At 36.6% G+C, this 27,702-nt stretch overlaps 1 protein-coding gene across 6 annotated transcripts; it reads right to left on the reverse strand.

Moving 5' to 3' along the window:
• Nucleotides 1-694: 694 nt before the first annotated feature.
• Nucleotides 695-27,415, reverse strand: ARL5A (ARF like GTPase 5A). Of its 6 annotated transcripts, XR_012497590.1 has the most exons (8): nt 27,046-27,415; nt 19,008-19,068; nt 18,405-18,552; nt 16,584-16,667; nt 11,928-12,079; nt 9,323-9,653; nt 6,961-7,046; nt 695-2,084 (listed from the first exon to the last, which is right to left on the reverse strand). XR_012497590.1 is itself a non-coding variant. In XM_019737474.2 (6 exons), exons 1-6 carry the CDS (start codon nt 27,089-27,091, stop codon nt 9,605-9,607), a joined length of 540 nt encoding a protein of 179 aa, XP_019593033.1. In that variant the 5' UTR covers nt 27,092-27,415; the 3' UTR covers nt 695-9,604. The 6 variants fall into 6 exon arrangements, 2 of the variants coding, with proteins under 2 accessions (XP_019593033.1, XP_074192418.1); XR_002137833.2 differs by lacking the exon at nt 6,961-7,046; XR_002137831.2 differs by having other exon boundaries at nt 695-7,046.
• Nucleotides 27,416-27,702: the final 287 nt, after the last annotated feature.

The raw sequence follows: 27,702 nt of genomic DNA on the forward strand, positions 1-27,702 counted from the left end.
TTGAATCCCTTTTGAAGTAAGGCAGATTTAAGTAAGAGTTGAGATTAGAATTAAATGAGGCAGTGTGCTAAAATCACATAGGTAAGAAAAACCTATCGCTGGGGGAAAGAACCCACAAAACACATTAATAGTTCGTTCTTTCATTCATTCATTCATTCATTCATTCATCAACACATATAAATTGAACCCGTTACACACCAGGCACTGTGCTCAGCACTGAGAGATATAAAGCGGTAAGCACAACAGTCACCGTCTCTGGCACCCGGAGCTTAGACTACAGGAGGGGAGGTGTGCATGAGGGTGAGTAATCACCCCCAACGTTTTTCGCTCATTTTTTTTGTTTACTAACAACCATTCTTATGAATATTCATTTTAACTCTATGCATTTTAAATGACTCGACTTTCCTTACATTTTAAGACAAATTGATCATACACGCTCGTCACTATCAGGTTTCATGTCCAATTCAAATGTCCAGAAGTAAATAATAGAATGCTCTCTATTAATTAACTAAGTTCCATAAAAGATCAGTTCCATACAGACGATCTGGACAATCTTCTTCCCATTTGCATACTGCAGCTGTCATGCCGTTACAACTGCCCTGGCAGACCCCAGCCCTGGACAGTTAACAGAACTACCATCACCACATCTGCACACATTCAGAGAATAAACCAGAATAAAAACACTGACAACAGAGACGTGTGAATAGTAATTATAATTAGCCCTTTCGAAAAGAAAAGGTATATGTGTAATAGTACATAATAGAGTAACAATTTAACTTGTCTTTTTCTTTTTCTTTTTACTCAGTAAAGCATAAAGCAGAGACAATACTTTATCCCAGATTAACATGCAACTTTTAAAAAAAGTAAATGTACATATTAAACATAGAATGTCACCAGTAAAACCTTATTTCTCATTTCCCCCAAAACATATCTTAACATTATTCTTTATTTCATTATAAACAAGGTCCTACTATCGGTCACCTGGCCCAATGCCTTACAGCTCTGTAGCTTGACATTTGGTAAGTCACAGAGACAACAATGTTGTTACAAGTAGAATGAAGTTAACACACCTGCAAAGCAGTGGATTGTACTGCTTTATCAATGGAGAGGTCCCTACTCCAATTGGCCATTCCCTCCCAACCTGAGCACAAACGTAAATATCCCCCTCCCGCCATCCAGGAAGTTGTCTTATCGAGAAGGTACTGAAGCATGATCTCCCTGAGCACCTAAACACATCAGCACTTATGAAATACAAAAGCACCCAAGTGCTCTAAGATCATGGCTTTTTGAAATATTCCTTGAGTGTAAAATTCTCCTAGGATACAGAGAAACAGAAGTTCATAAAATGATAGAGATAAGACAAATTTTCTACCTCTTCTTACATATAAAGCTTGAGTCAAAACCTTTTATCATATTAGAAATTCCAATACAACAAACATAAAAATTTTCAAAGGGTTTTCTAGTTTGTTGTACTAAACGCAGTTTCAGTTACGTCAGTGTACACAGAGCTCAACTGGGGAGGGGGAGTTATACAAAGATACCAGTTGGAACACATTTTCATGTAGGTTTCTCTAGGAACATACAATAAGCAAGGAAGATTAGTACTTACAAGAAGAATCTGTCACATTTAAAATCAATACCATTAGTAAAATGTATTTTCAGCACAAGTTAAAATTAGTATACATTTTTCTCATGTCTAGTACCCAAAAGACCCCTCATTAGACATAGTTATATAGCTTCCTCTTCAATGTGTTATCTTGAACATTAACCCAAAAAATATCTTTAAAAGTGCTCTGCAGGTTATCACCTCCTCTCAAGGAACCATACAGGGACATAATGTAAGAAAGGACTATTTGAATCTAAAGGACTAGTGTCAAGCAAAAATTATTAGAGAAATTCTGTATGTATATCATCAATGTAAGCAGTTTTGGGGAAGAAAGGAGTATACATTACAATACTTGAAAATCATATACACAAAATACATTTCATTTTCCATGCAGGATGATTTAAAACATGACCACAATGTAATTGTAAATCACTTAAAATACAGTCAAGTCTTTGCCTCTGGAGTTTCCAGTCACACTCTGCGGGAAGGAAGGGAAGGAGGGAGGGAGGAAGGGAGGGGATAGAAAAAAAAAAGACAGAATGAAAGAATGAAAGAAAGAAAGGGTAAGAATATATGAGAAACATAATAGGATTCTATCAAATATTTTGGTTACTACATAGAATTTAAAGAAAGAGGAAGGATTTTGGCATGCACACACATGAAATGGCTCAAGAACTAAATGCTATGTATGACTCAAAATTACAAATCACTATGAGGAGAATTAAGAGGCTACTCTTACATAAGCAACAAACTTTTACTAGGGTCTTACAATACACAATATCATTTTCTCTGTTAAAACTTTTTAAAAACAGAAAGAGAATTCAGTTTTCTAGTCTCTGCATTAACTAACATCAGGGTCACGGAATACTTGTATTAGGAAGGAATAAAAATGGTTTCATTCATGTTCTTTTCAATTTCAAAGCTTTTGACTCAAATTAAGCACAAATAGTGACTTATAAACCCTCAGCACTGTCCCATCAGTAAGCCAAGCACATACAATACCATAGAAAACACATATAATTTATTAGAGGACTTAAAAATCAACACAGATCAATTTTAGGCACTTCTTGAGTACAGACTATAGTTTTCTACCAAAGATCTATCTAGCAGGCAAGACCATAAAGACTTAAGCTTTAGTTTTTAGAATATAAGGAGCTGGACAATTGATAAAAAATACTGCATAATTAACCCAACTGTATCCTGGTACAATTTCTTTACAATTCCACACACAATTTTAGGATTTAATAGAAGCAATTACTCTTTTTAGCATCCAGTTTTTAAATTCTGTCTTTCTTTCTTTTACTCCACCATTATGGTCTTCAAATTATCATCCATTCTTTGAGGGAGCATGGTACCCTAGTTTTGTTTTTGTGTAAGTGGAGCTTGAAAGAAGTACTGACTATGCTATGTCTGCATTTGCACAGTAAACACATTAACAGTTGATGATTTTAGTATCTTTTAAAGTCCATTGTAACAGGTTTATTTTGTAAAGACATGCTTCTCATTACTAATTCCTTTAGACATCCAGTATCTTTTGTCTATAGGTAAACATGAGGAAAAAAATGGAACATGGTCTATGGTTTTAAGGATGTAAAGATGTCTTCAGGTTAAATACTACATATAAATCTGGTTTGACATCTTTTCCCAACTGGAATTATTTGTACTGGTATTTTAAAAAATGTAACCCATTTTTGGTAATGGAAAGATAATACTCACATAATTGAATCCTTTCCACATCTAACTTATTAGCTCAAGGACCTGGCAGAGTCTAGGTAGTTCTCTTATCTTTCTGAATCTACTTTCCTTAATGTGAAGCTAAAATTAAGCAGCATTAAAATGTTAAATAGAATATAGTTTAAAAGACTTTACTATGGCATTATATGCTGTATAACAGCAAGCCAGTGTTTTGATGAACTCAACAACTCTGGAAATACTCTCTAATGAGCAAAGTCAATGAATCAAGCCAATCGTGGGTGGGTGGCAAAGAACTAGAAAATGTTCTAGAAACTAATTGTTTGGGGTACAATGGGTATAGGCAAAGTTTAGCATACCTCTAGGACCGAGATAACGTATCTTCACTGATGGTGAATGAAGATACAGGAGAGCAAAGGCTGGCTGAGCTATGGGAAAGCTGATCCTGAAGCAAGAAGTTTCAGATTATGTTTGGACAGTAGGAGGGATCAAAGTTAAGTCATGCAAAGAAACCTTGTCTCTACCCAGCCCTGAAAGACGTATTGATGCCAAGATACAGCTGGGCGACTGAGAGAAGATGACCCCAAAGTCCATAGATAATCTGGGATGTGCTGCTATCTGCTATATACAAAGTAGAACACACTGAAGATATATTCCCCAAATTGCCTGCAGAGAAAACTAGAAAATTGTCTATCATTTTTCTATTTACACTAATATAAACAGATTTTGAGGTTGTCTGTACTGTATGTGGTTGCTGTAGTCACAGCAAGAAATGTTAAGCGCCTGTAAGAGAGGGTGCAATAGGATCCCACTTCTAGGCATCTTAATACTATACACTCAGACAAAAAAGAAAAGAGTATCTCAGGGACATCCTGACTTTCCTCAAGCGCCCTGCATTTCTCTGTGATCTCAGTGTAACTTTCTATCAGGCACTTCTTAAAGGCCAGAGAACTTCTACTCCATTCCTTCTAAACTCACTGTAACTACCTGCATTAAAAATGCCAGTAAGCAGTGCTAAAGCACTTTTTTTTTCCTTAAGGCAAAATGTCATTTTCCCTACCCAATTACCCCTTCTCCAAACTACCTCCCTTCAATCTATTCTTTGCCCATCATGAGAGCCAAAGATGATAGAACTGAAAATTTCAAACAAGAATCCTCAATATAATGTGTAAGATATGCTTATAAATGCTATTAGGGCAAAATTAAACATATTTAAATGCTTATAGCATATGGTCACTTTTACCGAGACATCAAGAGAAGTCATGTGACTTTCAAAATTAGTGTCAAACACAGGATATTTAAATCCAGCCACATGGACAGAGGTATGAAGCTTTGCTCTTTTTAAAGCTGAGCACAATGACCCTGAATAAGATGTTTATTTATATCCAAAAGTAGCATATTTGAAAACAAAAAGCATTGCCTTTTGCATAATTCCACTTAAACTACCTATAAATTGCCAATATGACTATTCATCTGCCTCTCCAGCTTATTTGGAAGTAACACTGTTAAAATTATTTCAATGCATTTTCATGCATTAATTAAAAATGTTTCCCCATTGTACTTTTGCTTTTATGCACAAGTATACAGATAACACATTATTTCTAATGGTTAGCCTGGAAGGGTAAAACATAACAAAAAAATGTTTTGCAAATGTAGATTTTATGCATTCGCATGATGCCATGTCAATAATATTCTACACTAAACCAACCGCAACAATGTAGTGAATGCTTTAATCATCCAGTTGAGAATAAACGTTAGCCCACACCACGACAAGGAGATGTGTTGGTATATTGTCAAACGGATGTGGCAGCAATCCAAGAGACTACACTGTGATTACTCAAAAAATAAAAAGGATAAAAGGTGTGGATTTGCTGGGCTACTGGACAGAGTGTTTGTCTCTGATGAAACCACACTATCTACAAAACAGATCTGGGTTTTCAAGGGAGTTTTTAATATGTAACAAGTAATTCCTTAGAGTGATTTGAAAAAAGTATGAGAAAAGGTACATCTTTTCTGTACCTTTTCATGGGTGAAATCACGAGGCAAAAGGAACCCAGCACTGCCCGCAAGCACCCTCTGAGATGGGGGACGCCTGGGCCTTGCACTTGAGCTCTGCGTGCCCTTGGCCACCCGGCTTCTGTGCGCATGCACAGTGACATCAGCCTCTGACCCAGGCAGCGTTGCTTGGTTACAGGCATTCTGGGCTGAGAGACTCCAAACCGCCTCACTGCCCTGCTGGGATATTGTGGCTGCTCTAGAGTCCACTGTGGTTTGGGCTCAGGAGACTGAAAAGCCTGGGGAGTGCTGAGGAGGTTCCAGAGCCCTTAGGAACGTTTTTCACTTTGGGAGTCAGATGCGCGTGTTGTCCTTGGACTCCTTAAACAGCTGGCAGAGCCATGGTGTTGGCAGGATGCCTGAGACTGGAGACAACTACCACATTCGAGAGAAAGATCTCAGAAAGATCCACAAAGCCGCCTGCATGGGGAACACACCACAAGTGCAGAGAGGCTTCTTGAGCTCCATTCAGAGAGCATGAATGACAGAGACAGGATGAAGCGTCTTTCCCGCAAACCTGGCATGGATGGTTAACGGTCTACATCAGAGGATAAAGGCTTCAACGTTGATGCCAAGGAAAAAGCAACAAAGCCGGCAATTGGAAAGAAAAAAAAAAGTTAAAATGTCGGCATTAGGATTAGGAGAAGATGCAAAATCACCTGGGGATTCTGAGAGTTTCTCTGCTAGACATCCACAGAAGCATGTTGATCATTTCTCTGACGCTGCAGATCGAAGAGGAAAATACATTCTTAATGGAGAAGTAGAAGAACTACACTTAAGCATGACATCAGAGAAAGAGCAAGTGAGGCTTGATGGAAGTGAACATAACCCCCCTCACGTCACACTAGAGCAAAATGACACTCAGAAGCCATGTTCTCGAGAACACAATGACAGAATATTACAAGATGCAATTCTGACCAATGACCTTTGCAACCAAAAGGAGAAAGAAAAAGATCTTAAGAAAATGAATTCTGAGGTTTCTGAGTCATAAAAAAGAAAAAGATCTGTTGCATGAAATCGCCATACTAAGACTGGAACTAGACATAGTCAAAAATCAGAATCAGGAGATGGAAAGAAAGTATTTTGAGGACATTGCCATTTTAAAAGAAAAGAATAACCGTCTTCAAAAGATAATAAAACTGAAGGAGGAAACACTAACAAAAATAGTGTCTCAATATAAGACAGCTGAGAATAAAATGCTAATCTCTGAATGGGAGAATGTAAAACAAAAGAAAGACTGGAAATAGAAGTTGAATCCTGCATTTCCAGACTGCTTACTGCTATCCATAATCTTGAGCAAAGGCAGAAATCCAACAGAGACCTACAGCTTGCTTGCCAGGGAGAAAGAGATGAATGGTTTGTTTTATGGGACAAAATCAATTTTGATATGTCTAACCTAAAACATAACAATTTGTTTCTTTCTCAACAACTCTCTAAAGCTAAAACTAAATTCAATAGCCTAAAAACTGAGTTCCATCACACAAGAGATGCTCTCAGAGAAAACTTTGGTTTTAGAATGTGTTCATAGAGACCTAAGCCAAACACAGCATGAAAAGGAGAAAACTGAACACATGTATCACACTGAAGGAGAAAAAGTGAATACATACATTGGAAAGCTGGAATCCCTAGAGGAGAGGTGTTCTCACTTAGACAGTGAAAATCTGTTGTTTTGACAGCAACTGGAAGATCTTCGCTGAAATAATCACAATAATGAAGAGTGATTAATATCACAGGCCAGCATCATGACATAAAAATTCTTCAAGCTAGAACTGAAAAAAAAGGTCATATACGGGAGAAGAGAATAAAGAGCTAATAAATGACTTCAGTAACTTTAAAGAATAGTGTATCAGAAGAAAGACAAATATTCAGAAAGATGGTTTTCAAATTTCCTGAAAGAAAATTCAATATTCAGATATTTGATGATGGGGAAATGCTGAATGTAGTTGAATATTAAAAATATATAGACTGCAAATGTAGTTGCTGTAAGAGCTTAAAAGCATATATTGTATCCAGCAAATAAAAATTAGACCTGTGAGGTGCTTCACTTTGAGTAAAGACATTGTGTTGCCTATAAAATTCTAAGGTAGAAATTGTTAATAGATATAGATTGATATTAGCAACTAGTCTTGTACTACAAAAATAATAATTTTAATCTTTCTGTCACCACATTGGAATACCATTATGAAGCAGATAAATGGAAATGCTCCTATTTCAAAGGAGTTTTGGGAAATTAATGTTCAATTTAGTGGATTTAATTCTAGATTTCCCAGATGAACCAAAGTGTAGATGCTATCCCTCAATAGCACCTTTCATTTGGTGGCTTCTTGTACATTTTAGTTGGTATAATTTTGTTGATATTCATGTCAATTTGATTTATATATGGAAATATTTCAGTCTCAAATAATGTATCCTTATGACCACTCAAATCTTTAAAGGCAGCTCACTTCATTAAATCATAATTTGGGACAAGTGTGATGAGGAAAAAAAGAAAGAAAAAAGTATGAGAACATAACAAATAAAGCTTAGTAATTTAGGATTTGCTTTGTAAAAGTTGACAAATAATAAAATATACTTGCATTTTGAACATAATATAAATATAAAACATAAAATACCCAATGTTAAACACCGATCTCCCATGTCCGACTTGGATTTTCAGATATTAAATATTTTAATTTTATAGACAGGAACTTCCGAAGTTTTGTCAGTGCTTATAGCATGCACTATTATTCTTCATCAAAATCTTCATGAAATCTAAAACGCTGGTACTAAAAGTAGTAATTTTTTTCTTGAATATGCCAGTTTGGATTAGCCTTCAGATTTTTAGGGAATGAAAGATACAGAATACCCAAGAATACGTTTTAACACACTTAGGATAAGTTTGTTTACAACAGAAATACCTTTGACTTTCAGATACTGAAAAAACAAACAAACAAAACAAAAAAACAAGCCTAAGCAAACATAAAAGGTTACTTCTTAATAAAAATATCACGTCGATCATTTTTAAACAAAATTCTTAAAAGCATGAAAAAAATTTATATTGTATAATTGTCAAACAATAAATTCATTTGATATAAAAGAAAACTTACAGAAACAAAAAAATCTCAAACTATTTCAACGCTTAAGAAATAAAAATTTTTCAAATTAAGAAATTATCTTTGTTGCTTGGAAAATATACTTTACTTTTAATCTCAAATTCACTTTAAATGCTTGACATATAATATATAATTTAATACCTAAGAAGAATCTATCGAAATTATTTGATAAAATTTATAAGGTGACACTTCTCTGGGTAGACATTTCACACAACAGTTTTCAATTAATGTTGAAAAAATCAGTTGGTAATTTTAATCACAATTAAGACTGATTAATGGATTAACAATTTACTCAGTAATTTAGATGGCGTAAGGTCCACGAAAGGGAACAATCTGATAACTGCTCACTGCTCACTGTAAAACTGTGCCCGTTAGTAATACTAAGCCAAGAATATGACAGATATTCCACTCATTAGATTATACGTTTCCATGTATGTGCTCTGATCAACGAAAAAATAGGTACACAATGTCAAACTTTTTCTTATTCTTTTCCGAAGAGCAGCTCAACAATTTTAGGGGTTGGTTAGTACAATAAAGAGAACATAGGTGAAAAGTACAAATTGGCACTTAACACCAATGTCAGTACTTATCTCATTATGGTTATAATTAAGGTCATTAATTTTTGTTATTCACTTTTCTTTAGAACATAAATCAAAGTCATTAACTTGAACTTGAGGTATATACACAATACGTACACAACCATATGCAAAATACTTTTCATAAGTAACATATTTTAAAATATTGGAAACTGAGTATCTGTGCTGATTTGTATTTTGATTTAATGGAACAAGAAGAGAATAACATTCGACTAAGGAGGGTTATACTGATTAATAAAGCTCTTGAAGTTAAAAATGTCTTCCTCTCCCTTTGCACTTACCACAGCTATACAACGTCCTGAGAGGATTCATTATGCGAAAAATGTCGATCACAGCTTTAAGACCTGTGGAAGAAACTAATCCTTTGGAGGAAAGGAATGAGAAAGCAGATTGGAAGATGAGACTTCATCTTTGTTTTCAAATAAGTGGTCTTAATTTTTCTTCTTATAGAAAAAGTTTAAATCAGTTTATTATAAATATATCTGAACCAGTAATTTTTGCAGCTTTCAGGTAAAGTCCAGCACTTCGTTTATACAAAGTCTATGAGAAGAGATCAGTAGAGATCATCTAATCTTAAGTCGTGACATCATCCATTCAAGTCCTTGGCATAATCTAGACAGAAAATAAAACCATTTGATAAATTCTCCACTAAAAAGCTATGAATAGCAAACTGAAAAAAGGCATCATCATTGTTCATTCACCTAAACAACAAAGATTTAAAAATCAATAATATTCAATGTTGGTGCAATTCTGAAGCTACACTCTCATACACAGTATATCTGTGCTTTTTTGTTTGTTTTGACACTGCCTGACCCATAAAAACAGCTCAATAATTATACACTGAATGCCCAGAGGAAGTCATTTAGCAATACATAGCAAGACTATTTAAAATACTTTTTTCGCCGCCTGCCCCCCACCGTCATGAGTCTAACAATATAAAGAAATACGGTAAAAAAAAAAAAAGGCAATGAGGTACATAAATGGTTGTTTTCATGGTGGTCCATACTTTCTACTGATACTAGATTCCTTATTTTTAAATTACTGATAGGAAATGGCACAAAATAATAATAATAGATGAATAAATTATTTAACTTAAAATTATTAAATGAAGAGTAGTTACCTAATAGCAACCTAGAAACTGTGCTAAGCACTTAATATTCATTATTTTAATATTTCTTCACAACATTAAGACTAGTTCCCCCATATTAGAGGTAAGCCAGGCTTAGAGAGGTTAGCAAATGGCACAGATGGGAATCAAAATGCCAATCAATACTAACACCAAGAATTTAGACCAACATGGCCAGACTACAGAAGGGAAACAATTATCTCCTCCAAAACCAAACATTTCCGCTTGCTGACTGCTGCAAATGGAAGCCTACATATACCAAAAATTGAAAACACACCATCATCTACTGATTTCCTCTTTCAAAAATGAAACTAAGTTCATATCTATCCCAACTTATATACTCAAAGTATATAAGCTAAAAATTGTATCAATCCTAGATGATTTGTCTTTGTCGTCAAATTTGGTATTATAATCAGTGCTTTTGCTTAAAGACCTTTCATGGACGAAGATAACGTATATAATATATATACAATATATATATCTTGATAATTGGTATTATCTATGATTTTTTCTTGAAATAAACAGATTTGCTTTTGTGAGGTTCTAATTACACTCTTCCAAATGTATGTAACCAGGTAATAGTGCCTTCTCGTTCAAGAGTAAGATTCAGCTTCATCTCCAATTTACTTCTTTTTTCTCTGCTTTTAAATAGTGCATACCTAATTGAGTCTAAGTAGAGGCCTTATTTTTTGGTTGAAGTTCTAGAGGTGTTAGGAAAGGGCAGAAGCTTGGGGCATAAATTGATGAGTTCGCTGGAGTGGGAGAAATTCTCTTCCTTTCAAGACTGTGGTGAAGAGTCAATCAATACGGGTTTCTGAAGTGATCTGTCTGTGCCGCAAGCTTCTTCAGGCTCTTCCTAGCACTTGAAGAACCTCAACCCCAAATTTAAGACCTCTAGAATTCATCTCTAATTTAGTTCTTTTTTCTCTGCTTTTAAATACAGACCCACCATCTTTCGGAAAAACAACAAGAAAAATGTTATGTAACTTGCTCATCCTTTTAGCTTTTTATCCTACTTAAAACCTCTTCTATTCCATCTCCCCTAATAGCACTCTCTCCATCTTTCTGGTCCTTGACCTTACATTTAAAAATGCTGACAACCACGTCCTTCTTTAAATCCTTTCATCTTTAGGCATTAGACTAGGGCAAAATTCTACTGTAGGCACCTACCTTTCTTTCCAGAACCAACGACCCTCATGCCACACTCTCTCCAATTCTAACTCATTTTTTTCTAAGTGCAACAACTCCATCATGACAACACTGATGGCAAAAGAGAGCATCCCCAGTCTAGTCTTACACATGAATCCTCTTCTATTTCAGCTTTTTTATGCATAAAGTATGAATTAAAAATAATTGGCCTACATGATTGTTAGAAATAAATGATACACTGCATGAAACGTACTGAAGACATGGGACACACTCAGCAAGTGTTAGCTCCTTTCTTATAGTGTTAAGTCCCACGTCCAGTAAGAACTGTTCCCTGACTTCTCCAGCTCTCCATGACATTCCAATTTCCTCTGAACTCCAAAAGCAACTATTTATCTATATGCTCACAAGCATTTATTATGTTTATGTGTACTATGTTATATGTATGTTGTGTGCTTTATTATTTACAGAACCAAGCTAAAAACTCATTGTAGACATGGATTCTGTCTTACATCTTTCCCTTACAACATTCTGTACACGGTAACCTTAAATATTTGATCTTAAGAATACATGTTGCTAAGCGAAACATGTTATTCATGAGGAAGACTTCTTACCCCTCGCCAGTAAGAGCACAGCATGCCTGGATATGCCACTGGTGATCTTTTATGGAAGTTAGTTTCAAAAACTGGGAGATTTCCGCTACAGTCATGCACTCTTTAACATCTTGTTTATTAGCAAAAATCAGCAATCCAGCTTTCCTTAGGTCCTATAAAAGCAAACAAAATCATAAGGGCCAGTGTATTTTTTTCATCGTTTTCCAACTTAATAGAATATTTTTGATAATCTTTGTAACACAGCATTTCTCAACTACTTGACATAAAAGCATCTCACAGTTCTTAGGCTGAACACATTTTAAATAAATCAATCTATTCTTGTATGAATTTACATATTTCTTATAGTCCTAGATTACGCTTTTAGTTTTAAGTGCTATATTTAACAAACAGTCATGTCTTCAAATATGCATCCCCCATGCCCCCTACGCTAAACTAGGCTTCTGTGGCTACTAATAACTACTCTAGTACGGCACTCTAGAGTTTTCAAAATTCTACCGCAACCTGTAACTTAGGTACCTATACCTAAAGGTGGCACCTTCAAGGTGCATAGGAAAGAAACTAATTCGTTACACGATGCATGCCTTAGAACCGTAGGGTTTAATTCTCAGTTGAGAGGTGCTAACCTAACCCAATCCTATTCATCTTCTGAGACTTTGCTCCTCTATTTCTGTCCACGCAGATTTCTTAGATTTGAATATCTGATAGGGCCATCTTGGATTGACTATATTAAACATATCAAATTTCTCAGTGAGATAGTTTTACTTCTACGCTTTGACTCTGAGGCAAGTTCTTTAACCTTTCTGAATTTGTTCCTCATTACCAACATTTGAGTGTCTAACCTGCGCGAGACACCCATAACACTAACCATTTTCCAAATACAATCTCTTTAATCCTCACAAGATTGCTATAAGGTAAGCTTTACTAGTCCCACTTTACAGATGAGGAAATAAGACTCAGATGTAAGTGACTTATACAAGGTTATACAGCTATTCAACATTAGGACCCAGTTTGAGCTGAGATCTTTCCATTGCGGCTACTGTCCTTCATCTGTGAAATACTGAGACCACCACCTTCCTCCTAGAGATAGTGATTTGAATGAATCATTGAATTACTATTAATACATTTAAAACACTCAGTTTAGTACCTGGTTTTTGGTGACAGTTCAACAAATGTTAGTTCACTTACTGCCCTGATGATAAGAATTACCTTTACCTAAAATGACTGGTATGATGTTTTACGATTCTTAGTCTCCTTTGACTCTACTCCACCCTCACTTTTCCCAACCATTTTTATAGCCAGGAACTTCCCTAATAATTTATTGGAAGTTATAGACCCTTCCCTAATATAAATGCACATACATGAAAAAAATTTATGTACAATTTTAAGGTGTAAATAGGTATCATAAAGTCCATTCATGGATCCTGGGCTAAGAATCCATGATTAATGCATTCAGTGGATTAAAATTCTACCTAAATGTATTAAAAGATACTGAGGTTTTGGTGCTATGCCTGTAAGTTTTCTCAACTGTATTGAATACCATCTTTCTTCTTAGGAATTTTAGTGGAATATTTTGTCTTCAATCATGTGTATATGTGTTTGAAGCAAGAAAATCTTCAGTAGGTACAAAATGACATTGTTCCCCAGTATTTTACTTTTGTTAGAATATAGTTTCATTGACTTCTCTGATTCTTACTGATATAAAAATATAGTAGTAAATTTCTTATTTGGTTAAAAGGAGTTATGTAAAATGTTTTACATAACAACGGAAACTGACATTTAGTACAGTGCCCTCTGCAGATGGCAGCTATGCGACTGCAGTGAATGCAGCTACCTGAACAGCGTGGTCAGAAAATGATCCTCTAGAATGTTAACTTTTAAGATTTCATACTCAATTTACCTATAGTTCACTCACCTGTCTATATAAAAGACAAAAATCTGAACGGACTATAACTATTATATATATATATAAAATCAAGGATACAGATATTTTTTCTCTTATCCTAAACAGAAATGGAATGATTAAGTTGATATGTGGCTGAATCACTGAGTCGATGGAATTTCCATGGGAATTAACTCCTATCTTCCAGTTTTCAATATCTCTTGCTAGTGTCAGCTGAAATCTTTTATATAGGTCAATATTGCTAATGCTGACATGCTCAAAGAACAAATGTTTGACAACAGAAATACTTGGCACAAGTTAGGAAACATAAGTTTGTACTATTTTATTTATAAACAATCTATAGTCATAACTTTTAGTGATGAAATTATTTGGAGAGGCCCCCAGATTGAAAGTTGGAAAGCATAAGAAATAAAGCCATATATTGAAAGGTCTCAAAAAAACAAAACAAAACCAATTCATATTGAATATAATAATCTTTCTAGATCATATAGGCTCAAACTTTTTTATTGGAGTTTCTTGATTTTAAAAAAAAAACAAAACACAAAAAAACCCAGCTATTTTACCTATTTTTAAATACTTAGGAAGAAAGGAAAGAAAATCTTCCTTTACTTTTTATTAAAGAACCTCAGAATCAATTATGTCATATTGGATTAAAGCTGTTCATTAACTTGCCTTAACAACAGGTCAAAGAACACAGTGTGATCTTTTGTACATTAGCCACTTGAAACACTTTGAAAAACTTTCTACTGCGTATTACAGATTTCTGGTCTTAAGAGTCTAAAAATATATTTTAGTTTAGTCAAGAAGATGAATAATAGCACATGCAAGATATATTTACTTAGCATCTTCTATATGCCATATGTAGTTGTCAATCTGTTCCTCAAAGCTTCATTTGTGAAGATAATTCCTAGAAGTTGAGTCATTCTGAATAAAATTCCATCTGTCCTGTGTTTGGAACTATTTTAAAATTCATGAGCTTCAAAGTTTTGCATTTCATTTAAGATGAAGCTTTCAGCAATATTTTAAAACACTTTAAAGTTTTATACTTAGTAATACCTGTAAAGAATCATTATCGGTGATGATGATAAGATTTAGTTGGTTATTGTAGTGTGCATGAAACATCCAACTAACCCCATGTCAAAATTTGTTTTTCATTAACACATTCTTATTCTTTGATCCATTTCTCTCTCCCCTTCCAGAACTCTATTTGACTCTTCGCGACTCTATTAAGTGACTAACTCTAGTTTCCAACTTCATCTGTTATTCCTTTCTTCTCTGGTAATCCCCCCATTCAGTTTCCTTTCACTTTCCAACTAGGCCCTATTTCTCTCTCTCCTCTCCTCCTTGCCCCTCTCCCCCACAAGCAAGAAGCTTGAATGATGAGAATGACTGAATTCAAATCCTGGCTCTTAAAATGCTGGTCAAGTCACATAAACCTCGGCCTTGGTGTACTCATCCAGAACAGATGAGCTCAAGTGACCTGCCCAAGTTAATGCCCCCAGCAAGTAAAATTAAGTGACTTTGTTTGAGCCCGACTACTGACTGGGCTCTTTCTCAACTGATCCTGCTACGTATTGGCCAACTAGAGTAAAACTCAAGATAGGGAGACTACCTGTTAACAGAATAAAAAATATAGCCAAGACACAAATATACATCTCTTAGTTTTCTTATACATCTCTTAGTTTTCTTTTTCCCAAGTCTTCATAAAACAACAACAAAATAACCCTTTGGTATAAACTGAAGAATGTTGCATTTTTGTAAAATACATTTAATCTTCTGCCTCTCTTTTATAGTCTGTTTCCCAAACTAGAATCAGAACTCGTTAAAAGCATGTACAATGGCAAGACGTATTTTTTTTTAAAACCCACAGGATTTATCAACGCTGCCCAAAATCACTCCAAAACAGGAAAGTACATGTGCTGGGCACGATCACCCTAAGGAAAACAGGAACTTCAATTTACAGAACTACTTTACTAGGTTTCCTTAAGTTTTGAATAGTTGCCTGAAATACACCAAATTTCTAATCTCAAAATCAATATTAAAATTAATATAAAACTTTATTACAAAGGTATCTGTTTTCTTAAGCTTTATTAAAATTCCACTAAAATAAAAAATTACATACTATACATTTAAATATTCATTGTTCTATTTCTACCTATAAATGAGCTGAGAAAGTAAAAGGCATGCAAAAAAATCAATTGCCACTATAATATTCCGATTTTACAGTTACTGTTATTATTATTATTGACTATATTATTCACTTTTTTCAATTTTTAAATAATGCTACCAGTAATATTTCTCAAGGACTAAAAAATGTGAATAGTCATATAGTTTTGTTTAGTCAAAGGACAATATCCGATTAACCTAAGAGCAACAATATTTAAATATTAGTCTCAGAACAGAGTTAAAATCAAGACTTGCTATGTGTCTGTGAGACTTTAAAAATCTCATTTCCAATGATAATCCTTTGTATAATTAATCTATTCAAAATGCAAAATGAAAGCCAATTTAGGTTTTTTTACTCAGGAAAACTTCCAGACCAAATTTATCTAGGGTAAATGAAATAAAATTCTACAACTGACTGCACAATCTTTCTGCTACAATTCCATTTTGAGAAGTGTCAAAATTATAAAGCAGGTATGGCCAGCAGATAAATATTTTTTTTAAAAAAATTTGAAATAGTATCCTCATGACAGGTAGAAAGAACAAATGTGATAGAAATATACCCCCCACACACCTGCCAGAATCCTACTTACCTCATGGGCTAACATTTTATAGAGTTCTTCTCTAGTTACAGAAATCCTTTCTCTGTCTGTACTGTCCACAACAACTATTACAAACTAAAATAATTACAAAAAAAAGTCATTAGTGATTACATAATTTGATATTTGTAAAAATTTATAAAGTGCTTATTTGACTTACAGGGTACAACTATCAAGAAATTAAAACTTTATTATATGGTATTATTGGAAAACCAGAGATACCTGCTATACATCATGAAGCCTAAAACTCTGATCCATTTTTAATTCAAATATATTTACTAAATTTTAAGAGAAAATACAAGAAAAGAGAATATGATACTAACATCCTGTTGAAATATTCTGCTGATATTCTAACCAATATAACACATTTGTTTTCTAAATTAATATCTGAATAACAGGACTATATCCTTCTATTTACACTGTAAGTCAATAAGAAAAAATACATTGTAGTCCTAAATTTAAGTTACTTCTAGATAAATATTATTTATTAGTACTGATTTGAAAATCTGAAAGGGCACGTGTATGGGAATAAAGTAATGTGATAAAGAAATCAATCTTTAAAAACCAACACATTGAAAGAATGTATCTGTATCTAAAGCCACGCTCTCTTCCTTATACAACCTGCTACTTGCAAGTGCAACTCTGTCCCGACTTGATGAAACTAGTATCAGAAGATGCAATGGAAGACTTGTAAGAGCTGTGCAGGACTGAGCTACACTGCATCTCTTCCTGAATGCCATAACCACCAAAAAGCAGCAGAGAAACAGGAGCAGATAGAGTCACTTTGTGATGGCATTTGTGATACCCAAATTAATTCTGACAGCTTATTATTAACATGCACTATTTTATTTTGTACAATTTGCTTTCCATTTTCAAAAAAACTGTAATTTTCAGGGTCTGTTCTTTTCTTCAGATTTCATTAACCACTAGGCAGATGGATAAGAGAACTGTTCTTTTACCTCTTCTCTCATTCTCTCCATACTGATATGTGGCTTTATTACTATAAGACCCATTCTATTTCATGGCATTTTAATAAAGTATTAATTTTCAACGTTACCATGAATTTGCTACCTGTAGCATTATATATAGCAATAGTAACCATATACATTTCCTTCTCCAAAAAAAACATGATTAAATGTATAATGGAATTTTAGGGGATTGAGTCATTAGAAACACTTAACAGAGTCTTAATGGCATAATATTCACCTTTACATACATTTGGAGTTAAATTTTAATCAGCACTACAAAAACAATTGTCACAGTCCTTCAATTTATAAGGTTTATACAATGAAGTTCTCAAATGTCATAGGTCTGAAATTTCCTCTTGGGAAATAGCATGTAAATAAAAACACGATTCTGTCTAAATAGTTTTATAACCAAAAAGAAAAAAATTCTTTAATGTGCAATTGTGTTGCATAAAAGAAAATCCACAGTAAAATTTTAACCAGGACTCATACCACCAGAGATCTGTCATTTAAATAGATTTCTTCTACAGACAAAAAAAAAAAAAAAAAAAGAAAGAAATGAAATTACAAACTGTGAGATGGAACTTATTATGAAAACAACTACTTAAGACATATTCTGGGATCAATATACAATCAGACTAATCGATCACCAATTCTCTCTATAGAGGTTCAATGAGTAGACATACAGAACAATAACTCTGAAACAGGGAATCAAAAATTCTACTGTTTAAACTCTACTTATGTTAACACACAGTGATATTTCAAAGAGATTAACTGTAAGAGTTCATATCTAAACAGTGTTTCCCAAGCTTTCTGCTCATAGAAGTTTTAGTATACTAAGAAACATTACCTCTGTGTTAGTATAATAGGTATTCCAGGAAGAACGAAGAGATTCTTGGCCACCAATATCCCACATTAGGAAACGCGTATTATTAATCACTATCTCTTCTACATTACTTCCTATTGTAGGGGATGTATGTACAACTTCATTCATAGAACTGAAAAAAAGAGTTCAAATACATTACCATTAGCGAGGAAGTTAGACTGTTTGAATATTTTTCAATCAAGGAAAAATCAGCATGACCTCCTTTTGTATTATATACCCAAATGTCCCTTTTCCAGTACCTCATAAGAGTGAGCTAAGGGTTTAAACAGAGGTGTAACTAGGAAGTAGACTATCTAGAACACTCGAGATTCATTCCAGGAAACTATATAAACACATATGTCTTTACTTTCTAAAAGCAAAACAACTGAACATGCTCATTGCCATATAAATTTCTCGCTCCTCTAGAAACAGTCGCTTAAACTTGGCTCCTGTTTTATAGCCGACCTGACTTCTCACAAAATAATTTAGATCCCATATAATTTATTGCTTTCATTACACATATATCACCCAGGCAGAAAAAGTAACTATAAACAATAAAATAAAAATCTTGAAATAGTTAATGCTTACAATTGGTAAAGGATGGTAGTTTTCCCTGCATTATCCAGCCCAACAATGATAACTTTGTGCTCTGAAATAAAGAAAACACCAACGATTTGTTAATTAAAAACAAACTTTTTAAATGTCCTATTTTACCCTTTCTTTCCAGCTATGGTATAAATCAGTGCATGGAACTTTACACCTTCTTGGAACTCAAGAGAACATCCTGTAAGACCAGAAGTGTTCCGTTAGTCTCGCCTTCCCCTCCCACTTCTGTGGAACAGTATGAGATCTCTTTGGAGGACATTTCAATGAGGAATCCATGATCCAAAAGATCTTGATCTCCTCATCCTGCCTGAACACACTACACCCACATTCATTACCAACTTCTATCCACTCCTTCCCAAGACTTGTCTCTATTTGAGTTTCCACGTGTTTTTACAATCAAGTACCAGTGGTTGTTTTTAACAGCTTCCTAAGTAATACAGCACGTGGGTCCCAGTGAGAACTACACAATTAAGACATAATTGTATAATGGGCTTGAAGACAGAAGTGTAACTCAATGGTAAAAAGCCAGTGTATTCCCCCAAATGGGGTTAGATTGTTCATACTTTTTAATACAGGTAGACCTCAAAGATATTGCAGGGTTGGTTCCAGACCATCACAATAAAGCAAATATTACAATAAAGTGAGTCACACAAATTTCTTGGCTTCCTAGTGCACATAAAAGTTATGTCTACACTATACTGTAGTCTATTAAGTGTGCAATAATACTGTCTAAAAAATGTACATACCTTAATTAAAAATACTTTATTGCTAAAAAATGCTAACCATTATCTGGGCCTTCAGTGAGTCGTAATCTTTTTGCTGGTGGAGGGTCTTGCCTTGATTTTGATGGCTGCTGAAGATCGGGGTGGCTGTGGCAATTTCTTTAAATAACAATGAAGTCTGCCATATTGATTGACTCTTCCTTTCATGAACAATTTCTTCATAGTATGTGATGTTGTCTGATAGCATTTTACCCTCAGAACTTCTTTCAAAACTGGAGTCAATTCTCTCAAACCCTGCCACTGCTTTATCGACTAAGTTTTTGTTATATTCTAAATGCTTTGTTGTTATTTCAACAACCTTCACAGCATCTTTACCAGCAGACTCCATCTCAAGAAACCACTTTCTTTGCTCATCCATAAGAAGGAATTCCTTATTCATTAAGGTTTTATCATCATATTGCAGCAATTCAGTCACTTCTTCAGGCTCCATTTATAATTGTACCTCTCATACTATTATTTCTACCACATTTGCAGTTACTTCCTCTACTGAAGTCTCGAACCCTTCAAAGTCGTCTGTGATGGTTGGAATAAACTTCCAAACTTCTGTTAATGTTGATATTTTGACCTCTTCCTATTAATCATGAATATTCTTAATGGCACCTAGAATGGTGAATTCTAGCCAAAAATTTTTCAATTTACTTTGCCCTTATTTCTTAACTAAGACTTGAAAGTCGAAATTACTCCTTGATCCAGGGGGCTGCAGAATGGAATTGTTAGCAAGTATGAAAACAGCATGAATCTTGTACATCGCCAGCAAAGCTCTTTGGTGGCCAGGTGCACTGTAACAATGAGCAGCAAGATTTTGAAAGAAATCTTTTTTTCTGAGCAGTAGGTCTCAACAGTGAGCTTCAAATAGTCAGTAAACCATGCTGTTTATAGAGCACAGGCAGAGTAGACTTAGCATAATTCTTAAGGGCTATAGAGTTTTCTGAATGGTAAATGAGCATTGGCTTTAACTAAAAGTCACCAGCTGTATTAGCCCCTAACAAGAGAGTCACCTGTCCTTTGAAGCCAGGCATTGATTTCTGCAGCTACGCAAGTCCTACCGTGTCTTTTGGAGCAAAGATTAACATAAGACCGGGTCTTATTTAATGTAACAATAAGACCAGGTCTTATATAATGTAACAATATAAAACCGGATCTTATATTAATTTTTGCTCCAAAGAACGCATTAGAGTTGATTGTCCGGCTAGGTATTATTTTCCAGGAAACAGGGTAGATGACATCTTCCAATATATGGCTGTTTTGTCTACATTGAAAATCTGTTTAGTGTAGCCATATTCATTCATTATCTAACCTGGATTTTCTGGATAACTTGCTGCAGCTTCACCCTGAACTCTTCTGTTATGGAAACAGCCTCTTCGCTTGGTTCAAACTTTTCTCGTGCAGTTTCCTCTCTCAGCCTTCATAGAATTAAAGGGAGTTAGGGCTTTGCTCTGGATTAGGCTTTAGCTTAAAGGAATGTTGTGACTGGTTTGATCGTCTATCCAGACCACTAAAACGTTCTCCATATCAGCAATAAGTCTGTTTGTTTCACTTTCTTATCATCCACGTGTTCACTGGAGTAGCACTTTTAATTTCCTTTAAGAACTTTTCCTTTGCACTCACAATTTGGCTAATTGGTAAAAGAGGCCTCGTTTTGGCCTATTTTGGCTTTTGACATGCATACCTAACTAAGCTTAACCATTTCTAACATTTCAATTGAGAGACTGGTGACTCTTCCTTTCACTTGAACACCTAGAGGCCATTGTTGGGCTATTAACTGGCCTAATTTCAACATTGTTGTGTGGAGGCCTGAGGAGAGGGAGAGAGATGGGGGAATGGCCAGCCAGTGGAGCAGTCAGAACATACACATTTATTACACTCGCGATCTCATATGGGCATTGTTTGTGGTGCACCAAGATAATAACTACAGTAAAATCAAAGATCACTGATCACAGATCACCATAACAAAGAGGAATAAGCTTGTTTATAATGAAAAATATAATAACGAAAAAGTCTGAAATATTGTTAGAATTGTGACAGAGACATGAAGTGAACATATGTTGACACAGAGACAGGAAGTGAGCAAACGCTATTGGAAAAATGGCACCGAGAGCCTTGCTGGATGCAGGGTTGCCACATACCTTCAATTTGTAAAGAACACAGTATCAGAGACATGCAATAAAACGAGGTATGTCTGTACTAAATCAACGTCCTTTGACCATCCTTAGGCTTTTGCAATATTTCAGTCTACTCCTCGCATTACCAAGATGTAACAGCATTTTATACAAAACATAAATGTGTAGCCATAAAGTATTATAATATACTTCAAAACAAATACTCCGTAGAACCTAAAATATGCATACTAAGAGATAATATTATGGGCAAATGTAATACAATTTTTGACTATTGCAATTCTTTGATGTCTGTGCTTCATTGCAAGTTCGCTGCTTAGTATGGTTTTCCTTTTAGAATATCTATGTCACAGCGTTCTTGCAGTTATCCAGATAAGCCAAAACAACGATGCACTGTTACAATACTTCGATGAAATTTTGAGTTATCATTTAAGTTTAGTATCCTAATCAGTTCTTTACTGTTATGTCATGAAAATCCTTCTAGTTTCCCTTTTGATACACCCAGGCAGCTTACCAGTTCCAACTACTACCAATTTTTAAGAGTCAATATACAAAGGGTGCCAAAAAAATGTATACACATTTTAAGGGAAAAAACTGTATTAATGGAACTGTAATACTCTATACCGATAACAAAAGATGAATACAAGTCGTGTGTATACATTTTTTTGGCAGCACCAGTATATTCTTCAAACCACCAGTGAGTAAATTAAGCACATATGTCATTGTCATCCTGGAAGCCTTCTCTTTGAACCACACCAAAGTCTGAAAACACAAATACTAAGGCAGATCAATTGAGAGTCACCTGATTCTCCACTCTCACCTCGCATCCAAACCATCACCAAGCCCTATCGATTCTCTCACAGAGCAAAACATCCATGCCCATCGTGTGCACGTAGTTCTCAGCCCGCAGCACAGAGCCTCGAATAAAGCACGGGCTCAATAACGTAGGAATGAATGAAGGAATCTAGATGATATAAAGATCAGAAGGGAGATCATCGATGAAGTTAATATGTATTAAAAATTCCATTTTCAAAATCTACAAGTATCATCAATATAAAACAAAGTTTGAAAATAAATTTGCGGGTTATAGTAATGGTAGTCAAGTTTCAGGAAAAAACCACATTTCTTTTGCAGTAAGAGGTTGCTGAATGAAAAGCAATGGTTATAAATGGCAAAAGTGGAGATCCAATCAGGAAACAGAAATGACACAATAAGTTGAACTTGTGAAGTTTAAAGAAAATAACTATTACAGGGGATTGGAGTAATGAGGGATTGGCTCATAAGAAATAACTCTCAAGACTGTAGGAATGACAAATATTTGGAGCACTGACTATCCCTAGGGCTGACACAGACCTTCCTCCAATTCTCCTGGACTGCGAGGCAGACTTTGCTGGAAGGCCTGACCATGGCTCACTGAACGTCAGAGAAGTAGCTGAAAATCCTCTCGCTCTAGGGTGCTTGGGAAAGCTGTTCGCTGGGAGGTATTCTGCTGGAGAGTCTCCGTTCTGAAATCAACTGAAGTGGGTGGGTGCTGGGGAAGCTGCTGGCTGCCACTGACCACTATGCAGTGCAAGAACCAGCCACTGGAGGCGTTTACAATGCAAGAGCAGGACACATCCTGCTGAGAGCACACTTTACCCAAGAAGAAAAACCCTTTCCTCCTGCAGTGTCCCTCCAATGCTGTCTACTGACAAAGGTTAACACTGTGCCAGCTAGCAAAAGAAAAATATTTAAAGGACCCAGCTCCATATCCACAGAGCATGCACAAATTGTGAATTTGGAGCTAGAATATTTAATAACTGACACAGTCCACCCCTTGGGCTACTCAGTTTCTATGTGCACTCTTCTACACGTGGGACTTCCCATACAACAAAAAAACAACAACAGAAGTAGAGGTGGCTTCCCCAGCACCAGGCTCCCGCAGCACAAACACCTTCTCCAGAACATATTTACTACTTACTCATTTTCTAAGACCAATCAGAAGAATGATACAAGGTTATCAACAAGAAAACTTCGTAATTTCTTTTGTAGTTCACATTAACGTCAGAAAGTTCTTCCTTTTAACTAACATGAATCTTTCTAGTTCAAAGAAAGCTTTTTGTGTGTGTTGTCTTTTTTTAAAGTGCTAACTCGGCACTGGACAATTGGTAAAATCCCAGGTCTATCACTTTTAATTGCAGCGCCTTAAGCAAGCAAGTTACCTAATGTTTCTTTGCCCTGTAAAATGGGGGAGAATATCTATCTCTTAGGGTTGTTGTGAAGGGTAAATCAATTAAGAGAAGACTAAATCAACTAGTCTGTGTAAAGCACTTAGGATCTAATCTTGCAGAGTCAGTAAATGTTAACTGTTACTATTTGATCTATAGAGATGAAGTTAACTTATTTCCTGTCTCCCCACACAAGAATGAGTGCTCCATAAAGGCAGGTGTTATCTTCTGTTTCGTCCCCTGTCTCATCCCCTGCAACAGTTCCTGGCGCATAATAGGCGCTCAAAAATATTCCGTTATTTGGAAACCAACCACTGATCACATGCCCTTCAATACTAAAAGGTACTAATGGCACCTCTTCCAAGTCCTAAAAACTTATAGTTTAGTAACTGATAAAGAGTCAACGGGGCAAAAAAAGGGAAAAATGATACCAATCTCTTCTTTAAGAAGACAAGTATCAGTGACATATTCCTTCAGTGTTTTAACTTGCCTGGATTTACCAGTTGTATGGCCTAGGAAAATCACCCCACTGGAACCTCAGTTTCCTCTTTTCAATAGAAAAGAATTACTACTTCAAAGGACTACTGAAATATTTTTTAAGTGATATTATACAACAGCATCTAGAACAGTTTGTACTCTATTTTATTTAAATACGGATCACCTAAATGCAAACTCTGGTTTTTCAAGTTTGGGCAGTACGCAATTAGCTTTCACTGTACAACCTATCTAAGCTTAAACTGAAAAAGTTGTTCTAAAGGGGTTTCAGAAAAAAAGAGATATGGCATAAAGTTTCATCAGCATAGCAAACTCTGTAATTCCCCCAAATCTTCCTTCCAAGACTTCATGTGGAAAGAACATAGGGTTGTTTTGTCTCTATTGGAGGTAAAATAAGCATCCAAGATACGTCTAACTTACATATATCCAACTTACTAGAGAACCAAAAAGACCAACAAGTATCTAACATTAGATTTAATGGTGACTATTTTGAAAAGGGACCCTACTGATAACACAACCATATCATTTAGCTGAAGAAAAACAGTTTATTCACATTTTCACAATATTAACATCTAAACTTCCAGAACTTAACTTGATTAATTCCTCTTACTAGTAATTTCTCAGCCCTGAAATAAATGTCCAGTCAAAATTTACGGTGAAATACAGGTAATAAGAACACTACAATTAGTAGACTTTTAGTGGTAACAGTGCACACGTCCTTATTACTTACTACTGGCAAGTAGTTGGCAAATCTAATTCATTCTTAAATTACAGAGACAAATAATTTTATCATTGACTCAAAATAGAAAGTGGAGATATCCAACTTTCTTGCAGTATTAGAATCAATTTACAAGCAGTCTTTCTAAATTCTCTTAGCAGAGTTGAAATACTAGCTTCACTAAAAAGAACACAAAATCATGAATGTTAAAACTAGAATAGATCTTACCTACTATAAGCACCACCAGTTTTATTGCAATGTAAGTTTCAATACCTGAGACCTAGAGATTAAGTTTTCAAGATTTGTAGGCTCAACAGTCACACAGTCAAGATCCCTGGTGTTCTAGGTGAGAACACTGACCAAGAGAGGGTAAGTGACTGGTTCCCACTTCCCTTTTCCCAAAAGAAACAGCTAGCAGGAGGCAGTGGGGATTAGAACCGGTTTTCTCCAGTTTATGAAAAAGCCCCATATCAGAAAAATAGATGGAAATATTGCTTTTCCATTTAGTATCATGTAATCTACACTTTATTTTTTTAAAAAAGATACCATACAGATCACATGTTCCAGTTCTGCTACCTTCCCATCACCTTCTTAGAGTCGTGCAGCTGAATCATGAGGGAGGTGGGTTAATGGTTGTACATAATAGATGCCAGCATTCATTTCAGTATTGGAAAACTGGGATGTGACACCACTACCAGCACACACAAGAGAAAAACACAAATCAAGTTACTGACAGCAGGAATGATGAATCACCCAACTTGAGTAGAAAAGAAACAAAAGTGTACCACTAACTATATTGGATCTTAATGACCATAGAGTCTTTCTGCTAAAATTGCATCCTCTTTCCCAGTTTTATGCATCATCTTGTAACAAACTGTAATAAACCTGATGTGCATTTCAGGGTAACATCTGAATTTAGATGAACTTAAGCACCCTAGTAGTAATACATTCTGTGGGTGACTTGCTAGCTACCGACGATCAACAATGTTTCATATGGTACGGTTTTGAAATGCTTTCAGTGAAACACTACCATTTTTAAACCAACCAACCAACCCCCCACCAAAAAACAAACCTCAAATAAGCAACACAAGTAGGAAAATGACCTTAAGCTTAACCTTAAACACAATTATAAATATGCCAGAAAGAACTATGCATCCACTACTCAGGATGCATTAGAGTGTCCCCAAAGGAGGGTGGAGGTGAAGGGGAGGCTCATAGACCCGAGGTGTACTGGCCAAGCCAAGAGCGAGTCCTCGTCTTTCCGCATTCTGCCACCCTCGGTCGCTCAGTGGTGCGGCTGGGGCCACAGTCTATAACCTTCATCCCAGCGAACCCCAGCATGTCTCCGTGGTGTGCAAACCCAATTGCTGGAGGGTAAAGGGATGAAAGGTAGGCAAGGCTATGCCCCTCAGGGACGTCACACCAATCTTTGCGAGTCCCAACCGAAATCGGAGCAATGGGTGTATTTGCGGAATGGATTTTCAGGAAGGTACCTTCAGACAAAGAGCTGCGAGTCGGGAACCACCCCCGAGCCGGGAGCGGGACTGAACACGCCGGGCCCGCAACCCCGCAGCCGGAACCCCGCGCACAGACGCGCGGGACCACGCCGCCGACACTCCGGAAGTATTCGGGGACCCCCCACTCACCCGCCCGGGGCTGACCCTCTCGCCCACCCGTAGGCCCTCGGCCTGAGCCCCTCACCCTGGTGATTGAACAGTCTCCATATCCTGGTGAAGAGAATTCCCATTCTCGGGCAGCGGACCCCCTACAGCCACCCGGGCCGCCTGGCCTCCCCCGGCTCAGGCTGACGGGGAGGAGAGAGACGCGCCGGAGCCTCCGCCTCTGCTGCCGCTGCTCCCGCGCTGGCCGCCGGCCGGCTTCCTAGAAACCGGAGGGAGGCCGAAGCCCAGGCCGCCTTGCCGCGCGCGAGGCCCCGCCGCTGCCGCCGCAGCACTCTCCTGGCTCGCGGACATCGCCGCCGCGTTGTCTACGACGAGCCTCGCGGGCCACCGTCCTCCCCCAGCTCCTCTAGGGCGGCTGCGGTGGCGGAGACCACGCGGGCGGGGGAGGCGAGGGGCGGGGCGGGGGCGGGAGGGCGCAGGCGCGCGGCCGAAGGGGCGGGGCCTGGGAAAGGGCGCCCGGCCGGCCTTAGCTGAACCAGGCGACCTGTAGGCGGCGGGACTGAGCCCGGAGACCCGGGCAATGCGGGCTGCGGGTTTGGGGCAGATGGCCCTTAACTGCTAGCTGCAGTGTCGCTGCCGTTTTTGTTTTTCTCTGCATTGCTTCCACGGAGCCATAATGTAAACATGCTATGGAATGCCCACTGCCCACTCCCAACGCTTCACATACACAGCAGCA

This window comes from Rhinolophus sinicus, linkage group LG01 (assembly GCF_036562045.2).
Source record: "Rhinolophus sinicus isolate RSC01 linkage group LG01, ASM3656204v1, whole genome shotgun sequence".
Taxonomy (NCBI): domain Eukaryota; kingdom Metazoa; phylum Chordata; class Mammalia; order Chiroptera; family Rhinolophidae; genus Rhinolophus; species Rhinolophus sinicus.

Coding starts and splice junctions, on each gene's coding strand:
- ARL5A (XM_019737474.2), bottom strand. CDS start 27,091: ATGGGAATTCTCTTCACCAGGATATGGAGACTGTTCAATCACCAGG. Junction 16,668..18,404: donor CCTATTATACTAACACAGAG/GTAATGTTTCTT, acceptor TAATTATTTTAG/TTTGTAATAGTTGTTGTGGA. Junction 9,654..11,927: donor TGTGCTCTTACTGGCGAGGG/GTAAGAAGTCTT, acceptor TTTTCTGTCTAG/ATTATGCCAAGGACTTGAAT.